The sequence below is a fragment of the Eutrigla gurnardus genome, assembly GCF_963514095.1.
Source record: "Eutrigla gurnardus genome assembly, chromosome: 9".
NCBI classification, from domain to species: Eukaryota; Metazoa; Chordata; class Actinopteri; order Perciformes; family Triglidae; genus Eutrigla; species Eutrigla gurnardus.
Genome location: NC_139923.1, coordinates 9743001 through 9763092, shown reverse-complemented (window position 1 = coordinate 9763092; position 20092 = coordinate 9743001). Strand labels below are relative to the sequence as shown.

General features: G+C 41.7%; 1 protein-coding gene across 3 annotated transcripts in view; it reads left to right on the top strand.

The window, feature by feature from the left end:
- cadps2 (Ca++-dependent secretion activator 2) overlaps positions 1 to 20092 on the top strand; it is a 187428-nt gene that overhangs the window by 115632 nt on the left and 51704 nt on the right. For all 3 annotated transcript variants that reach the window (XM_084018540.1, XM_084018541.1, XM_084018539.1), the window contains exons 12-13: positions 1273 to 1409; positions 11350 to 11537. In XM_084018540.1, the coding sequence (XP_083874666.1) occupies positions 1273 to 1409; positions 11350 to 11537 (325 nt within the window). The remainder of the gene's footprint in view (positions 1 to 1272; positions 1410 to 11349; positions 11538 to 20092) is intronic.

Here is a 20092-nt window from a genome sequence, read left to right as displayed (position 1 = left end):
CCTCCGCCTCTTCTGCTGCTTTTATTTCTCTGTTTTCTTCCGTCTCCGACCCCGAAGCCTCGTTACCGTCGGCTGCTCTGGCTCACAAACGCTTCGTTAGTTAAAAATCTCATAATATTCTACGTTTCTTCAAATAATAAGTATTGTGCATCAGATTCTTCTTCACATAGACACACATCAAGAGTCTCAGACTAGAGCACCGATGTGGATCCCTCATCTGAACAAACAAAAATAATTAACTTTATTTATGCCACTTGAGTAAAAACAGGCAGATTAAAGCGATCAAATAAAAAACAAGAAAATAACAGACAGGTTAAGAACAAAAGTTCAGTCGACTAATGGACTTTATTGCTGCAGGAAAATCAGTCTGGATGCGTTTGTTTAAAACAAATATTAAAACATTCGAAACATGAAAGATGAATAAGTCTGTCAACTTGCAGAGGATCCAGTCTTCATGAGACCTGGACTTGGACACTTGGGACTGTTCTAGTGGGCCATCACTGGCTATGCTAAACCAGCCAGCCTAAGCTGTGACATCACTTTACGGCCCCACTGACTTATGTTGTCACCATGACAACCACATCCTTAACAATCAACTAGTCAATGTGTGTTCTCATCCTGTTGTCTGTGCTGGTGGAGCAACATTGTCAGTCTGAAACTACAGTAACGTAACCGTTACTATGGTTTCAGCAGGTGAATCATGGTGTTCTTGGTGTTTATGAAGCCTGATCTGCAGCTGCTCTGGGATCAGCGGACTCCATGAGTCACTCCCAGTGATGTTCCTTGCGTGGCGTCCACTTTGGCGAGCGTTTTGTGTCAGCTAAGAGTTCTGACGGCTTCACGAATAATCGGCAGCTAACCGAGGTGGGAACCATTAACCGCCACGGCGACGCCGCCACTGCCAACGTGGTCTTTTTACTTGCTGGAGAGGTGTGAACGTAGGAGAAACCCCACACGTTTATGTATCACCTCTTCAGCAAAGAAATCTGTGACGCCCCCATTTTGACTGTTTGACTTTCTTTCTGATAAAGACAAACAATTATATGGTTACAAGCTCTGAAAATCAAAAATCACACTTACATTTTATATTATTGTTATTATTATTATTATTATTATTATTATTATTATTATTATTAATAATAAGTTATTATGTTTTCTGGACGGAGCGGTTGGGTTTCGATTCAGACCAGCTCGTTGATCCCAAACCTGGAGAACCTTCAGTGTCAGTAACAGGGTTTTGATCCGTCCCCCTTTGCTGTGTTTCCTGTTCAGGTCTGGATCCTTCTCAGCGCCAGGGGGTCGAAGGCCCAATCTCCGCCGCGCCGTGTCGCTTTGACCACGCTGCCCTCTTCACCGTCTTACAGAAACATACACTGCAGCACCGCATGAACGACTCCTTCTCCTGCCTGGTACGTCCACACAACTACACACTTTTGTGGGTTTCTTGTGGTAGTTTACAGTTTTTTTTCGACACTTACACACTAAAATTAAAAGTATAACACAGTTAGCAAAACTTTTAACACAAGGAGCAAAACACTAGCTCAAATAACTACTCACTATAAGCAAATTATAGTACTATTTTACTATTTTCATCAAGTGTCTGAGAATACATGCTTGCAATTAAAAAAAATTGGAATAAATCGTTTATTTCCTGAACACCAACTGGCCATATTATTATCTGAATACATGTATTTTGCATGTTGTTCGTCCCCCAGTTAGGTGAGTGGTGATGCACCTACCCCCGAACGCGGGCAGCCCGGGTTCACAACCCGGCGAGGACGGAATATGTTTTTTTTTTTTGCTTGCATAATTGTCTTTAGATCAGATAATTAGACCAACATTTTACTTAAACTATGATAAATATGTCATACAATTTCCCCAAAACCCAAATATAACTTGCAAAAACATGATAGGCATAAAGATGTTATTATTAATAGCATGTTATAGATCCCAATGACAAAGGCATTGCTGCATGCAATTGTCAGAGAGAGAGAGAGAGAGAGAGAGAGAGAGAGAGAGAGAGAGACTTCATACTAAAACTCAGTTCCGGCTATAGAAAGAAATTCCACAAACTTTCATGGTCAGAAATTGGACCCTGGCCGTCCGCGTGCAAAGCCGACACCTTACCTGGCTTTATATCCCGTGAACGGCGTAACACACGACAACGTTCACCTGGCTTGAATTAGCCTTAACAAGGCGCTTCTGAAATGGAATGGGTTTAGCTGCAAGTGGAAGTTGGCGTTAGTTCTAACCAGGCTTAACCAGGTAAGCGCCGCCTTTATTAGCGAGTTTGGTGGAATACCCCTCAGGTGTGCAAACACTTGTTTGCTTAATTATATACACACACCAATCAGATTTATAAGCAATATAAAAAGCAGCAATCTGACATGTTTTGTTACATAAGAATCTCCATGTTGACATGTTGTGCATGTAGAGAAATACATTTAGTTTCCATCAAGTCTGCAGCTTTGGTTTTGTGTAGTGTTTGGTGAATTTACAGTAGTACTGTATATTTGTACTTTCTCTGTGTACTTTGTCTATAGTAGCCTAATCTAATCATTGGGAAGTAGAAGTGCTAAAAGTATTTTAGGTTTATCACAGCAGTGTGTAACTAGTTCAAACAGAACGTGTGTTTCCTATGGTAACAAAGTATTGTTTTTATAAAGAAGTGTATAGTTTTTAGAAGAGTGTTTTATTTTGCCCAAGAAATTGCAAAAATTCTGCAAATGGGGTGTGTGATTCTGTTAGTTGTGTGTAGTGTTTTGAATAATATAATTTGCCTTTGAATATCTGGGAATTTTAAAAAGTGTTTTCCAGACAGGGAAAGTCAGAGGATTTGAGTGAGAAGCAGAGATGTGCAGCTCTAGGACAGGTGCGGAGGTTTACATAGGTGGGGCTTTAAACTTGAACATTAAAATTATATTATATATATATATATATATATATATATATAAATAAATGTAAATAACACTTTTTGTGAATCACATGATAAAATATAGAAGGAAGTGATTTAGTGAACGTCTCAGTTCACTTAATCATCATGTTTCCACCACCGTGAGACCATCAGTGGTTTTAATGATCATTGGACAGGTCTGGTATCTGGGGCAGGAAGTGATGACATGCACTCCTCCTCCTCCCCCCTCCCTCCTCCTCTTCTTCTTCTTTCTCCACCTCCTCTTCTTCCCCTCCTCCTCCTCCCTCCTCCTCTTCTTCTTCATTCTCCACCTCCTCTTCTTCTTCTTTTTCCTCCACCTCCTCTTCTTCCCCTCCTCCTCCTCCCTCCTCCCTCCTCCTCTTCTTCTTCATTCTCCACCTCCTCTTCTTCTTTTTCCTCCTCTTCTTCCTCCACCTCCTCTTCTTCCCCTCCTCCTCCCTCCTCCTCTTCTTCTTCATTCTCCACCTCCTCTTCTTCTTCTTTTTCCTCCTCCTCCTCTTCTTCCTCCACCTTCTTGTTCCCCCTCCTCCTCTCCTTCTTACTCTTCTTCCTCCTTCTATATTTCCTCGGTGCTGCTAAATCTGAGAGGCTTTTCTTCATTGAGTCTTCTTCACTGTGGTCAGATAATAGTCCCACAGTTGCCCCCCCCCCCCCCCCCGTGCGTGTTCAGCCTGGGGGTCTCTCTTGCTCTCGCTCCCCCTCTCTCACACTGATTGAGGGGATAAATGCTCTAATCAATACGTTCCAAATAGGAACATGACCCTCATAGACCACTGCTGGGCTGACTCAATGGAGGGGGGAGGGTGGAGGGGGGGCTAAATAAGGGTCTGAGGGGGGGTAAGATGAGGATTTTTGGTTGTTCGCAGCAACTAATCAGGAACCCCAAACTGTATAGATATGATTCACACTTACTTTAATATGTGTGAACTTGGATCCAGATCTCGTTGGACTGGATCTAAAAACATGTATCATTAACCTTTATTTACCTGGTAGAACGTAGCCCATCATCAGACACTTAAGATGGTCTACCTGAACGTAGACCATCATCAGACACTAAATATGGTCTACCTGGTAGAATGTAGACCATCATCAGACACTTAAGATGGTCTACCTGAACGTAGACCATCATCAGACACTAAAGATGGTTTACCTGGTAGAACGTAGACCATCATCAGATACTAAAGACGGTCTACCTGGTAGAACATAGACCATCATCAGACCTGGATGACTCATCCCAACATGTGTTGCATTGTTTCCTCCTCTTGTTCTAATTTCTTGTATTTGAGGCTCAGAACGAGGAGATGCTCAGCAGAGGGACATCTGTGCCTCTTTCAGGTCTTTACCTGCCCCACCACGACTCTCTCCAGCTCTGCAATTAGACCGATCCATTCACGCCGCCCCTCCACTTCTTTCTCCCCTCGGCCTTTTGTGAGAACTCGAGGGCTTTGTGTTCCAGGCTGAGCCCCCTTTTCACCAGACCACTCTGAGAAAAGGCCAGTGCCTCTGCGTTTGGGGGGGGACATCTGTTTGAGAAGTGGCTTGGATTCATGTCATAGACGGGGTCATATTTTATTCACAAAGAGTTGAACCCAACAACAACAACAGTAATTAGGCAGAGATTTGGTTTGTAGCTGGGGCCCGGACTCCTGCTGATGGACCCGGTGTGGTTCCCACAGATGGTTGAGGGGTTAAACCCCCGGTGGTGCTGCTGGTGAACCGCCGAGTTCCAGCTGAAAACATCATCTATGTAGGTGGGAACGCGAGGGGAAGGACATTCCTGGAATATCTCAACCCGAGACCATGGAGTTTTACTTGGAACTTTTTTTCAAGTAAAACTCCATTTCTAAGAAGAAGAAAGAAAAGCATTTTTCATATCTAAGAGTGCTGACGTTAAATTAACCAAAAGACAACATTTTCTCCCCTAATGCAGGAAACAGCCCTTTTGTGTTATGTGAGCATGTCGTTTCAGGTACAGGTGGGATGTTCAGATAGGACCCAGGGAGTTTTAAGGTTTGAGACACTGAGACAAACAAGTCCAGTATGGACTCTCTTTTCAGCTCTGGTTTGGTTTTTTTTGTGGGCTTTTTCTCACCAGAGGAATGTTTTCATAGTTTCTAAAAAACATTTTTCTTGCATCTGCACTGCAACAACAATCATAGTCCTTAAACGCCATTTTGGGGTATTATTTTAGCTCCTTTTTAAGAGACAGTACTCTGCCAGCACAAGACCGCCTTTTTTCCATCCATCCATCCATTGTCTACCGCTTATCCTGTATTCAGGGTCGCGGGGGGGCTGGAGCCGATCCCAGCTATCATTGGGCAAAGGGAGGGTACCACCTTTTTTAATAGCCTACTATTAATTAGCCAGTTAAACCACAAATCACACAAAATACAAATACAGTGAAGGAAACGTGAACAAATGGACCAACAGAAGTCCAGAATTTAACGTGTTCATGAGCAAACACACACTGACCCAAATAACAAGTTAGAGCTGCTACTTAGTGAGCTAAAGTTAGTACAAAGGCATCCCAGTTAAGTTAGCACAAAGGCTATCCCAGTAGAGTTAGAACAAAGGATATCCCAGGAATGTTAGCACAAATGCTATCCCGGTAAAGTTAGCACAAATGCTATCCCAGTAAAGTTAGCACAAAGGATATCCCAGTAATGTTAGCACAAATGCTATCCCTGTAAAGTTAGCACAGAGGCTAACCCAGGAGCACAAGGCCTACTAGAGTAAAGTTAGCACAAAGGCTATACCTGTAATGTTAGCACAAATGCTATCCCAGTAAAGTTCAGCACAGAGGCTAACCCAGGAGCACAAAGGCTACCAGAGTAAAGTTAGCAAGGTTCTTTCACTATGCTATTTTGCTGGGATTTATGATTGTGTAATGTATCAGAGTTGTTTGTGTATTATTATATTATTGAATGAAACCTCTGTGAGTTAGCAAAACCGCTGCTTTGCTGATCTCCGAGTGGGAGATGTGCTAAGAAAAAAGTTTCACTTGCTCCCACAATTTCATTTGCAAAACAACAGCTAAAAAATTGCAAAATGCATCAAAAATGAAAAAAAAGAAGAAGATGCTGTGAAGTTAGCAGAGGGATTGTAAAACTGGAAGCTGAAAGAGGATCAAATGCTCTAGATGCAGCGTTGATGGTAATTCTACGGTTAAAAGAGGCAATGTTAGACATCAACATCGGAGACCAAAAATGAGATGAAAAAAGAGACTATTGGATTCCCATTCATCAGGTGGACATTGCTGCATGTTTCTACACTGAAGAATGATTTATTTCCTGTTTTCTGTCTTCCTTGAATTTGAGGATGGCAAAAAAAAAATCTTCATTTACAAAAGACATAGCCTATTCAAAGTTTTTATTGTAGACCTTTTTCTCATCAGTCTTACATGTTTGGTTACTTAAACAGCTTTAGGGTATCCTCCCGAATTTAAAATCAAGCCTTGCACGATGAAGCAGATCTCGGTGGTCAGCAGCTTGTCTTCATCCCAGGACCCCCACAGAACCCCCCTCGGCCTCCCTAAACCTCTGGCTAATAAAGCAGAAGGAACAGGGTCATGGGATCATGGAGAATGAGCACTGAACTGGACAACATGTTTACCTCCATGTCTTCTTTTTTAATCCACACCACTGATGTAGTCCTGACCTACTTTGGTTTCCTGCCTGCATCTTAAAAACATCTCCAATCCTCTTAAATCGTTCCCCTGTTTGTGTTTATAAAGTACTTTGTGAACTTGTATGTGTAATACACACTGTGACGTAACACTCAGATGATCTACAGTTCAGACTGTAGCACCTTTACATGAGACGCTATAGTTATGCTCATTAGAGGAAACCTCAGAAGAAGAAGCTCTGCACCGTGTCATCGTATTCTGACCTCGAGGGGAAAACAGCCAAACATCGAAGATGTTGTGAGACATTTACCAATATTTGTGTTCATCATTTGCATGGTTGTTTTTAAGCATCTGAGAAAAATCACTCTGCTGCTAAACACATCAACTTGAAGGTCAGATATATGATTATCCAACAATTATATATTATATAATAGATCCGCCTTTGTCATAGGAATCCATTTAATCTGGTAATGAGATATTTATTACTTCATTTACATTAACATAAATATGTAGTTATTTCAAAGTATAAATCTTGTCAGTGCCCCCTGGTGGACAGACTATGTAATAGAGACCTCAACATATATTTATAACATATATACAGTATGTATGTACAGTATATGTATGAGTGAGTGAGTGAGTGAGTGAGTGAGTGAGTGAGTGAGTGAGTGAGTGAGTGACAAAGGTAATAAGTGAGTGACTAAGTGAGTGAGTGACTTAAGTGAATGCATGAGTGAGTGTCACAGTGAGTAGTGAGTGACTGAGTGAGTAAATAAGTGAGTGATTTAGTGAGTAAGTGACTTAATGAGTGAGTGACTGAGTGACTTAAGTGAATGCGTGAGTGAGTGAGTGAGTGAGTGACTAAGTGAGTAGTGAGTGACTCGGTGAGTGACTTAGTGAGTGAGTGACTAAGTGAGTGAGTGAGTGACTTAAGTGAATGTGTGAGTGAGTGACTGAGTGAGTGACTTAGAAAGTGACTTAGTGAGTGACTTAGTGAGTGAGTGAGTGACTTAGTAAGTGACTTAGTGAGTGACTTAGTGACTGTCCAAGTGATTGACTGAGTGACTTAGTGAGTGAGTGACTTAGCGAGTGACTAAGGGAATGAGTGAGTGAGTGAGTGACTGACTTAGTGAGTAGTGAGTGACTTAATGATTTTCCAAGTGATTGACTGAGTGACTTAGTGAGTGAGTGACTAAGGGAATGAGTGAGTGAGTGACTGACTTAGTGAGTAGTGAGTGACTTAGTGATTTTCCAAGTGATTGACTGAGTGACTTAGTGAGTGAGTGACTAAGGGAATGAGTGAGTGAGTGACTGACTGACTTAGTGAGTAGTGAGTGACTTAATGATTTTCCAAGTGATTGACTGAGAGACTTAGTGAGTGAGTGACTAAGGGAATGAGTGAGTGAGTGACTGACTTAGTGAGTAATGAGTGACTTAGTGACTGTCCAAGTTGTTAAAAGAATTTGTCCGTAAACTAATAAATTCACCCAAGGAGGAGATCAGAGAGAAGTAACGTCGACGTCTGACTTTAATCTTGATCAAGAGGAGCAGTTACAATGCAACAACGTGTGAGGATGCTACAGAGAAAGGGCTCAAATCACTGTTGTGACTTGAGTCTTTTAAAGGCACAGGAGATAATGCGTCACTGGCAGTTAATCTTCATGCAGAACTAGACATCCTGCCTACCAGGCCTCTGATAACATTTAGGTCAGCCATGGGGATACTGAAGTAATAAACAGTTCAACATAAAGCTGTAACCTGAACTAAGAAAACTTTAAGACATGAGGTTATACAAAATTCTTATAACACAAGTGATTGACTGAGTGACTTAGTGAGTGACTAAGGGAATGGGTGAATGAGTGAGTGAGTGAGTGAGTGAGTGAGTGAGTGAGTGAGTGAGTGAGTGAGTGAGTGAGTGAGTGAGTGAGTGAGTGAGTGAGTGAGTGAGTGAGTGAGTGAGTGAATTAATTACTTTTCGGTGTTCGTTATGGCTGCGTGCAGTTTGGCATCAGAAGTTTGATGGAGGGCTCAAGCTTCTCACACTATGCAAGATCAGTACCTACCAAAGCAATTTATTAGAGTTCCTCAAAACCAAATCAAACTTTCCTCTAAAGGGCGACATCATCAGCTGTGACTGCTGTGTGATGATTCTCCGTGTGGAAGCTGGAAATGGTTCAACAGCTGGTCAATAATTCTACTGAAAGAAAATTATGTGAGAACAGTTTTCTGAATTTAGTATTTAGAATGATTAGGAGCAGCGACCTGCACGTTCTGGTGGCTGCTTTCAAAATAAGAGTCTTCTAAAATGAATCAACCTGGAGGCTTGTACTCCAACTGATTTGCAGATGGAACGCTCATATTTCAAATAAAGGAGTTGGCTCCATTCTCATATCATGTAAATCTGCATGACTAAGCCACAAATCTGTGACTGTCTGGGTCACAAGATGATTTAATGAGCCAAGAGAAGCTTCCTGTCACGTGACCAGCACCAAGCCAAGGCGTTCACTGCCTCAGAACCATACGATGCTTTCACTCCTTTTCAGGGTCGTGTCTTTTCTCGGAGGGAGGCGGCCGAGACGGAGACGTGCAGCCGTGGACGGCGGAGCTAACGAGGCAGTCGGCTCGTTAGCCGCTAATTGAGCGGTCAGAGCCAAGACTGAGAGTTCGCCATCTGTTTGTCACAGAGGAACATCTTGTCTCTTCTCGCCCGTCGACAGGCCCCTCTCTCTTTCTGTGGTGTGATATTAATAGCTTGAGCTCACAGACGGAGAGAAAAATAAGAAAGAGATGGGAGGAAACGACAAGCAAGCTGGGGGGCGGGGGGGGAGACACTAAAAGGCCTGCAGAGCAGAAATGTGCCAGGTCCAGTTAACCCCGCCAGGAAGCAGCATGTCTGCAAAATAAAATCCTGGAAATAATTTCTAATTTCACGTCCTCAAATGACCTTTAATACCGGTAACATGCAGAAATCACTTCCTGAGGCTTTTAGTCTAATGAGACATTACACCAGCAAACATAATGGTGAAACTTCCACTTTATCTGGTGACGGAAATAAATTCAACGCTCAGAAACTGGTGACAGAAAACCTTTCAGAGAGGCGACGTGCACATTTGAAAAACTTAATGCATCCTTGTGTTGGAATGGAAATACTAGCTGAAATACAACCTCAGCATAATATTATTATATATTAATGTAATGTATATTTAATTAGTTACAGTCAGATAGTGATGAAAATTAAAAGTTCCCAAAGTTATTGTTAGTACTGTATTAGGTACTTGTATCAGCAAGTATTGGGACATAAGGACTTGTACTGATCAACCAATGTGTTATTTTTAGGGCCATTTATTAGTAATTAAGACCCAAAGACCCATATCTGAAACTGGTATATATTAATATGAGATCCCTCCACAATACTTTATTTAAATGCCTTTAAGAACATTTAACTAAAGGTAAGGAAATGGGAAAACACGATTGGAGCCGGCGTTAATTTGTCATGTCAGCTTGCTCCGCTCTCGATAAAAATCACACAGGTCCAGTGTAGGAAATATTTGCATGTCACTCATGATCAGTGATGCCGGTGGTAGTCAGATTGGTTACTATTTCCAAACCGGTAATCAGATTAAAGTTACTTATCCAAGTCACTGTGCGTTACTATGTTTGTCATTTTCCTTAATAAAAAAATATTTGCTTTCTTTTTGCGTCTCTGGGAGTGAAGTCACGTAGCCTATGCGACAAGTCACGTTTTCAGCACGAGGACAGGTCACATATCGGCTACGCAGACACAAACATAAACAACAATGGAGGGAAGAGAGAGATGCGCGTTTGCTAGCTGGAAATACAGTCACTATTTTGAGTTTGTGCCATCTAAAGATGGCAATATTAAGGTTTGTTGTACACTCTGTGCTCGTGGCAACAAAGTGCTATCCAACTACAAAAACACTACGTCAAATTTGAAGAAACATTTGGAGTCAAACTTACAGAGCAAGTCTTACCAGTTGTTGAGGCGGCGGAAGCTGTTGAATGTAACATAACTTGTAATCTAATTTAGTTACTTTTAAAATTAAGTAATCTGTAAATTAACTAAGTTACTTTTTAAAGCATTAATCAGCAATCAGATTACTTTTTCAAAGTAGCTGTGGCAACACTGCTCAGGTCTGGACCAGCTCAGGTCTGGACAAGGTCAGGTCTGTGGTTCAGAGAAAAAACATTTTAATTTCTTTCAGATAAACGATCTCTCTCTTCCTCTGTGTGTGTGTCTGTGTCTGTGTGTGTGCATGTGTGGCATCAGCTTGCTTGAGGTGCTAATTTGTTAACGTTCGTCCGTGAGGAATCTTAATTAACGTTGTAAATTTCACGCCTAATTTAGTGATTTCGGAGCGGAGGAAGGAGCTAATGAACATCTCCGGATGTTTCCACACCTTTCTGGGTTTTTATTAATAGCTGACAGGTTAATGGTTACACTCCTGTGGTCGGTTGTGACGAGTCATCAAGGAGTTTTTATTGAGTTTGTGGAGCCAAAAGGTGACCCGCGTTGGTCAGAGGCTGTTTCCATTGCCATGGTAACAGGAAGCTGTGAGCTTGGTTGTCTTTCAGAACGGTCGTTCAGCAATCAGGGCAGGTTTACTGGTCCTACGTCCACTTGATAATACATCATATACAATGGTGTCTTACTCTCCTTTATTCCTCCAAATTAAGTCATTTGCTTCAGCAACTTCAGCATCTAGAGGGAGCTAGCAGGTCTGCGTTTGTTGTTACATATGAAGTGACGGTCTGCTGTGTCTTCTGTCCCCAGGGCTGGTTTAGTCCGGGTCAGGTGTTCGTCCTGGACGAGTACTGTGCCCGGTATGGCGTCCGAGGCTGCCACCGCCACCTGAGCTACTTGAAGGACCTGATGGACTATTCAGAGAGCAGCGCGCTGGTCGACCCCACGTTGCTGCACTACAGCTACGCATTCTGCGCCTCCCACGTCCACGGAAACAGGTACACCAACACCGGTCCCAAGAATCCCGAGGGTGGGCTCACGGTAACCACAACTGCAAAAGTTCCTGTCCTGCAGAGACCCCATGGGGTCTGACTTCCATTAGCCAGGCCAATGAAAGTCATTGGGAAGCCAGTGAGGGATCTTGCCCATACCACTTGCTGTATTGACTCCAGCAGTGAGGAGGAAACATTACATCTAAAATAGAACAAAAAAAATGAATGGTCTTAAAAATGGATGGAATAATAATTAATAATAGTGTGTGCAAAAGCTGTTGGTCACCAAAATATAAATACGATAGACATTTTTTTTTATCCTGTTTGATTGTGTCATGAATCACAAACATTTGTCAATTTAAAAAGATAATTTTGCATGTCAAGAAAGTGCATTATTAGACAGAAGCTACGATGCCTTTGTACTGTATTTCGTACCGGGAGTAGGGCCCTATGAAATCCGTTTGAATTTTTTCCAGATTCTGTTTTATTTTTTTCCAAATTTCGTGTTTTACGTGTTTTACAATTTTAAAGCATTTTTTCCATCAAATAGTGACTAATCATGTGGTTGATGAAGCAGTGTGTCTCATTAATTACATTAAAACACAGTAGAGACTCGATGCGGTGGGAGCTTGGTGCTGTGGCAAACACTTATAATGCTAGAGAAAACAGATTTTTATCAATTGTATCTGTGGCGGAAATCAGTTTATGATCACCTGATGAGAAATAAGAATACAACTCCTAACAGCTTTTAGTAATTTATTCTATAAAGAGTTCAAAAACAGGCTAGCAGGCGCTACAGACAGACTGTAAACAGACAAAGTCTAATAAGTCAAAGCCCTCGCAAACAGGGTGTCCAAGCGGACCGCATCACCGACATACAGCTTCAGAACAAACTATCTGGCCAGATAGGAGCAGACTCCTTAAGAGTCTGACCAAGTCTTCAGTCTTGAGAAGGGCTTTTTATACAGATGTTTGTGATGTGTCATCAGAGAAGCATTGTTCCGTTGTTTGTGTAGACGGAGAACTTTGTCCAGAATGTGGTGTTTGAACCACTCATCAGTGTCCATAGATCCATATTGACTTGCCAGCTGTGCTGGTGTCACAAGATGCATTTCACAACTCATGTAACACATGACATGACATAAGTGCTGAATACAGGTTACCTCATGACACACATGGAATAGTATGAGTTAAAACTACTCAAACTACTAATTATACTATAATGAACTACTAAATGAAAAATTCCCATCACAGTATCCAGATTTTGACAAATTCTATGGAATTCCGCGTTTTACAGTTGATTCCATTTTCATTGTCAGATTCCAAGATTCTGTCCACGTTGTCACAGGAGGGAATTGAACGGGTATCGCTCCTTCTTTCTCTACCTGCTGATAAAAAGAGTTGCTGGATAAAACACAGCTAAGATAACGTTACATTAGTGATGGAACGTAGTTTAGCTAGCTAGCTAGCAAGACAAGCTAATGGACGTGTTGGTGACGTACGTTGCGTGAAATCAGAGAGTTCACTGAGCAGTTTCACACTAAACTAAATGGTAGGATGACAAGATTTATTTGATAATTTATTTGATAGTAATAATTATTTATTCATATTTATGTGTAATTCATGGCACAATTCAACTGGATCAAAAAGGCTGTTAACTACTAATAACTACTAATTGCTTAAACCAAACCTTCGGTGTCATTCAGCAGGAATGACATCACATTAAGGAAGTAATGGTACCAGAATTCAGTGACCTTAAAATACTATAAACTACTCAAAAATATAACTTCACAATGAAATGCAGAGTTCTGCACAACAGAGGGAAGTGTGTTAGAAATGAGCGACGTATAAAGCAGTGAGTCTCTGTGAACAGACTGTAATCTGACCTTTAGTTTATTCCGTACATCTTCGCTGAGCACAGATGCTCTTTTTCAGACACACATGAATCCAAATGTCCAAACTTCCAAACACTTCCAGACTCCGTTTGTGGCACGAAGTGGTGAAGTCTGGACAGCTGCGATCCAAACCGGTCGGAGCAAAGTGCACTTTCCTCAGCGTCCATATCACCGCACTTTGCCTGGAGGATCACCAAGAACTGACAGCATCGATAGTGTGAAGGAGGAGCTATGATAACATCAAGATCCACAACATACATTTATCTATAAGACTTCTATTTATGAATACGTATGTTGTATACTTATTTTTTCTTTCTTTGCTTTGTTCCATCTGCTGAAGAAGACCATGAAGTGCAGTTGAAAGCTTTAGAGCTATAGATTCAGAACATTCGGTGGATTACAGATTCTGGATTAGACCTTTGTGCCCCTGATAGATTCATGAAGCATGGAAATAATGTTGTCAGAGTGGATGGATGGTCAGAGCGGGGTTTTTTATGTGCAGCTTTGCCAAAGTGACAGTTGTAGCGGCCACTTCTGTATTAATTAAGTCCTGGGCTGGGTAAAAAAATGAGGTCCCAACGACTTTTCCTTGACATTGGGGTAAAACGACATGAGGTGAAGGAAAGGTGGAAGGAGAACTCATCAGGATTAAGGAAAAGAGGAGTTTAGAGAATCCGACCGGACTTTCAGTAAGCTACGTCATAAGGCGCCAGCTGATGATTGACAGCTGATGATCGACACCGGTGATTGACGTGTATGCGGTGGAAAAACTACAATAATGGACTACAAAAAGTGCATCGCCCACTTCTCGTTCTTGTTGGTTTTATAAACAGCTCGTTCATTGACCAGCTTCAGTTCCAGCAGCTCCTCCTTCCCGTTGCTGTTAAAATCAACTCTGCTCTGTATACTAACAGACCAATTCTGTGTAATGTGAATTTAACCATTCAGTTCATTCTAAATATGGACAGTTAGGTCACGAATATTATTTCAGGGTTAACTGACTTTTTAAAAAGGAAATCTAGGCTTCCATTCACAAGAGTTGATATGGTATGATAAAATAAGTTATCAATTGTTTGAGTTATAGAGAATGGGTAATATCTATTTAACTCCTTTTTTGAAGATTTAATATTTGTTTATGTTGATTATGAATGTTGTTTGTAATCAAGAAGTTGTTATTTGACCGTTTGCTGTATTTACATTTCATTTCATTTGTTGTTTTAGTTTTGTTTCTTTTAAACAGTTAAACAGTAACATGTTTGAAATGAATAAATACAAATACTATTAGCAAGCTAGCTTGCTAACTAGCGGACAACTTGCTAAGAAGCTAGTGTGCTAATCCTGACATTCTTTAAGACTACAGTAGTTAGAGAAATTGAGGCAAGCAGCGGTGTCTAACGGTCCCTTCTCCTCCCCACCACCGCTCCAGAGGTGGAAAACAACCTAGCTAAGTTACCGAGCTAACAACAATCGCCATTTTCTTTTGTTTTAGTCAATTGATCAGTTCAGTGTCCGTTCTACCCCAGTTCCATTTCTATGTCCTTAATATATTTGATTCCCTCACGGACTTGACGAATCGCCGGTAAACACTCGTGATGTATCGCGTGACCAAACTTAATCGCCATATTCAACGTCCATTGTGTCCAAATCATCGAACAAAAATGCTCCTTATAACTGCAGAAGTCGCTAGAAAAGGAATCCAGTGATGTTGATCCTTGCATTCACTGCAGACGGGACCTGTGAGGAGCTAATCTTGCACTTTCAATGGTGCCATTTTCTTTAAGAGAAAGAGCCCCTCTCACCCAAATTTTCTTTGGGTGAGAGGGGCTCAGCATTGGGGGGCAGCTCAGCATTGGGGGGGCAGCTCAGCATTGGGGGGCAGTGCTGGTCACCTTCAGACCAGCACTGACGAGTAAACTGCCAGATATGAGCAGCTGCAGCAGCAGCGTCTTTTAGCCACTTGTTGGCATCATGCGTAGCTCCAGCGGTTCACGTCTTCTCTCCCAGAAGCCCCGGCTCGTCTCCCGGCTGGTAATTACTGATATCTGTGCTTTCTCTCTTTGTCGTCTCATTTAGTCAATTAAAAAGAGTAATGATTAGCTTCTCAAGCGAATCGCCAGATATAAATTGGGGTTACTGGAATTGGCTTTTTGTCAGTTGGAGCTCTAATTTGAATAATTGATGCCCATTCAGGCTGCTGGAGCTGCCTGAGTGGGTGTGGATGGGAAAGGGGTTTCTGGATGGCTGGCAGACTCTGAGGTGGAAAAAAAACAAACTTAATTACAGAACTCAAGTTTTCCCTGGAGGGCCGCTCAAAGAGACCAAACTACGTGGGGACAAAGCATTGCTGCAGAAGGATCAACAGGAGAGTACTTAATGCTGCGAGGCGTCAGACACTCGACTGGATGCTGAATGGATTGTGCTTTTCTGAAGGAAACCCAGAGAAACATGCAAACGTTCTAGAGCGCAGCCTTTTATTTTTATTTTATTTTTCATTTAAGAATTTTACCAATTAAATCTGATTACTTCTTTTTAGTTTTTTTAATAAATAAATATCCAAGAGAGATAATATGAATAACCATTTAGTTTCTTTTAAAGAAAGATCAATATTTTTATTACTCAAATTGCATCAATTAATATTATCTTTCAAAACTGAACCCATGAAGTCCAAACTAACTTTTTTCAGTCAGCCTTAACCTTCTTAATTCTAAAAATTATCTTTTTCATTTATTGTTGTCCTTTGTGGAGGATATTTGCATTAAAACACAATTCAAAAGGTTAGGAAATAAATTATTTTTTGCTTTAATTTTGCTTTGATTAAAAAAGCTATAGAAGTTTGAATAATATATGAGCAGCTGCTTAGAGCTCAGGTTAAACGGGTCATGTTTTGTACATCTGTGAAAACTTCATACAACCATATTTATTCAAGTTTCTCAACCAAAAACTAAATTTTACACCATTTGAACCCATCAAAAAGTTATAATTGAATTCAGTTTTTTTACTGAATGAACGCATCATAATGTGACTCTGCCAACGTTCGCTGTTGGCTCTGTTACTGCGGCTGCAAACAATCATCATCGATACATTTTAGTAATTTAGTAAGTTTTAGTTGGCCCTAAATAGTTCTGATATCTAAAAAATCTTCCCCTGGTGACGTCAGGTTGTCAGGGAGACCTCTAAACATTTGTGGGTTCAGATCTGTTGCATGGGTCGCAGACGGGTCCATGTATCTTGAATTAAACTAAAAGTATCAGGTAACTATGATCTTGAACCCCAAAACATTTTTTGTTGCCTAAATGATAATATTTATTCAGAATCAAGCGGTATCGGTGCATCCTTAGTCTAGTCCCACCAGAGGTCTGCAGTCTGCCCTTCAACTCCGGCTTGATATGGGAGACCACGATGGGATTGCCAAACCAGCTCAGTGAGTCCTGAGGTTCACAGTCTCATGAAACAGGACCATATCATCTGCAAAGAGTGGAGAGGTGATGCTGAGGGCCCCAGACCAAGACCAGACATGGTCCTCGTTCTGGCTGCACCTTGAAAATCCATGATTGACACAACATTGGCGGACAAAGAGCGAGGTAGGGAAGGTGGACGAGAGAGGGAAATGCAGGACTTTCACCCAGGAGACCACTGTGTCCCACATGAATCTAAAAGTAAACCTTGACCTTTTGTCACGTCAGTCGTTGGTGTCGGTAGTAACTTAGTTTGTAACTAAGTGGTTTTGTTGCCTAAACCAAACTTCCTGTACAGAAGGAAGTTTATTTTGAAAAGACACTATAAATGTAACGAGCGTACACTAACGTACTCTCAGCACCGTAGAGTAGTGTGAGGCTTCGCTGACTGAACCTGATTGTTTGGAATCGTCAGTGTTTATAATAATGGCAGCTGAAGAGGGATGTAAACCAGCTGATGTGTGAGATGTTTTCATCATCAAGTATTTCTGCAGGATGTGACGGATTAGTTTGAACCCGTTGGCTCATCTTATCCTGGTCTGTGGTGGTCTGATGAGACGGGTGCATTTGAACTGGGATCAGGGTTAAAGGAGCATTACCAGACCTGGTGTGTGGGGTGGGATGATGGGGGTCCGCTTGACTTCCTGTCACCCGTCATGTCTGATCTCGTCCTCGGGTCTAAACCGAGCCACCACAGGATGTGACAGGAGCTTTTACCTCCCCCAACCCCCCCCCAAACACACACACACGCACACCCCCCCCCCCCCCCCCCCCCCACACACACACACACACACATACCTGCCACTCAGCTCATCTCCTTCCACACCTCGTAAAGGGAAGTGGCGTCCGTGGCGGCAGGCTGCCATGCTGCTTACTGAGCTCGACTCGTGACGACTCCTGTCAACCGACATAAGACAGGAGCAGGTTTGGTGGATCCCGCAGGCAGATCCAGTACTTATCGTTTACACGTGGACTGTAAACAGGCAGACACCCTCGCCCAGCCCCCCTGGACCCCCATCATCCCCGGAGCGCCGCTGACAGCAGCCTCGCATCCAACACGCTCGCTTCATTTAGCAGCAACAATGTGTCTGAACCCCGACAAGCTGTCGCTTCGCTCCACTCGGCCCTGTGAGCCCGAGCATGAATGCACATGTGACCGGGTTTAATGGTCGGAGAGCAGTGCTACCGACACGACACCACGCCGTCTCCACGCCTTGTTGTCTCCACCATCGCTGCGTTTTACCTCTGGCTTACTGCCAACTGCGTCCTCGACCCATTGGTTTCCGGACATAATTTGATTTGGAGGAAGTGGAGAGTGAGAGTGACATTAGAGTGACAGATCCGGTTTCACCGTTGTGATGATCGCAGATTAATATGGCAGATTAGTATGGCATAGGACAGATTAATATCGCAGATATTGCAGATTAATATTACTGATCAATATTGCAGCTAAATATCATAGATTATTATTGCAGATAGATATCACATGTTTATATCGCGGATAAATATCGCAGATAAATATCGCAGATTAATCTAGAAGATTAATATGGCGGATTACTCTTGCAGATAACTGATTGATATGGCAGATTAATATGGTAGATTAATATTGCAGATATTGCAGATTACTATCGCAGATCAATATCGCAGATTATTATTGCAGATAAATATCACAGATTATTATCTCAGATAAATATTGCAGATTAATATAGCAGTTTCCAACGCAGCAAGATGTTTCTCTGCTTCTCTGTTCAGGACTTCTTCCTGAAGTTTTCATAGAAATACAGCAGAAAGAAATATTCCTGTTGAATCGATGCGTTCATGTACAACAATGAAAAATTATCATTTTACATCTGATCCTTCAGCATGGGGATCTTTTTTTTAATTCATCAATATTTTGGCGGTTATGATAAAAACAGTTGGTGAGTTTACAATTCAGAACTCAGTGTTGTGACCTTAAGCTAGCAGATTACAGTTTAAATCGTTTTAGATGGATCTTTAGGTTTTAAATGTGAAAAACTTCATTTTCAAATACCTGAAGTCATTTTTGAACTCCTTCATGCAGACGGCGAAAAGGAGAACAAGGGATTAATTAACAATCTGTCCTCAGTACTTTTGGTCAATTTATCAATTAATTCAAAGATTTATTTTTAGTTCATCATTTTGAATCACTACACACTATCTTTTCTTTTTCTTTGTCACCTGTTTCCATTTGTCCTGTTTAAACTGGAATTGAGTTTTGTATTTGTGAAGCTAACTTTTGTTGAATTTAGGAAAAATCTACAGATGCAAAGTGGGGGCATAACATTTATAAAATAAATAATGTCTCACTTTAAGAAAATAACAGGCCGACTCATCGATGATGAAACATTTTACAGTTCTAGTCATGGTATTAGATCTGTATTTTTCTATTCAGTGCGGTGCGATTAATTTAAAACGATCGTTCAAAGGCAACGAACAACTCGGATTAGGAGACGCCGTTTAGTGTGGCGGCCCGGAGCCTCCGTACATCCACCGAAGACTTGCTCTGTCCTCAGTCCTCATGTCTTCATTGGTCCACTTAGGGGCCCCGCTGCTCTCAGGGCCCTCGACTGCTCCAACATGAAAGCAGCTTTTCTTGCCTCTTCATGAACACACGCTCCTCCCAACAACTCTGTTCCCTCGGGAGGAGCTGGTGCTTGTTAGAGCGAAGGGTTGTGGGACATGGAGGGGCTGTGATGGAGGAGGGTGGCAGGGGACGGGGATGGAGGAGGGTAAGGGGGACGGGGGAGCCGAGGGGCAGCGGGGGAGGGGAGGGGGGTTGATGAATTGACAGATTTGCGGAACAACGGGGTTTAGAAGTTGTGCTAACAAGTGCCGTTGTACAGAGAATGCTGCCTCTCATTACGGAACAAACGGAGCCAAGTGGAGCTGAAGAGGCGCCGATGTTCTGTGGCCACTTCCTGTTGTCATCCTCCACCTCAACGACCCTCTCCCACCAACCCACCCACACAAAGCCAATGTGCCTATATCTTTTATTTAGAATTATTCATTTTTTGAAATTATTTTTGTTCTCTTTATTTTCACCACATTTAATGAAATTGTAAGTAAATTATATATATTTAATTTTTTTTACTGGTTTAATCTTGTGTACTTTAATTATTTTGTTAAACTTTAATTTTTGTGTGGTTTTATTTTATATTTTTGTTTTTTAATTTTATGTCATAAAAAAAAT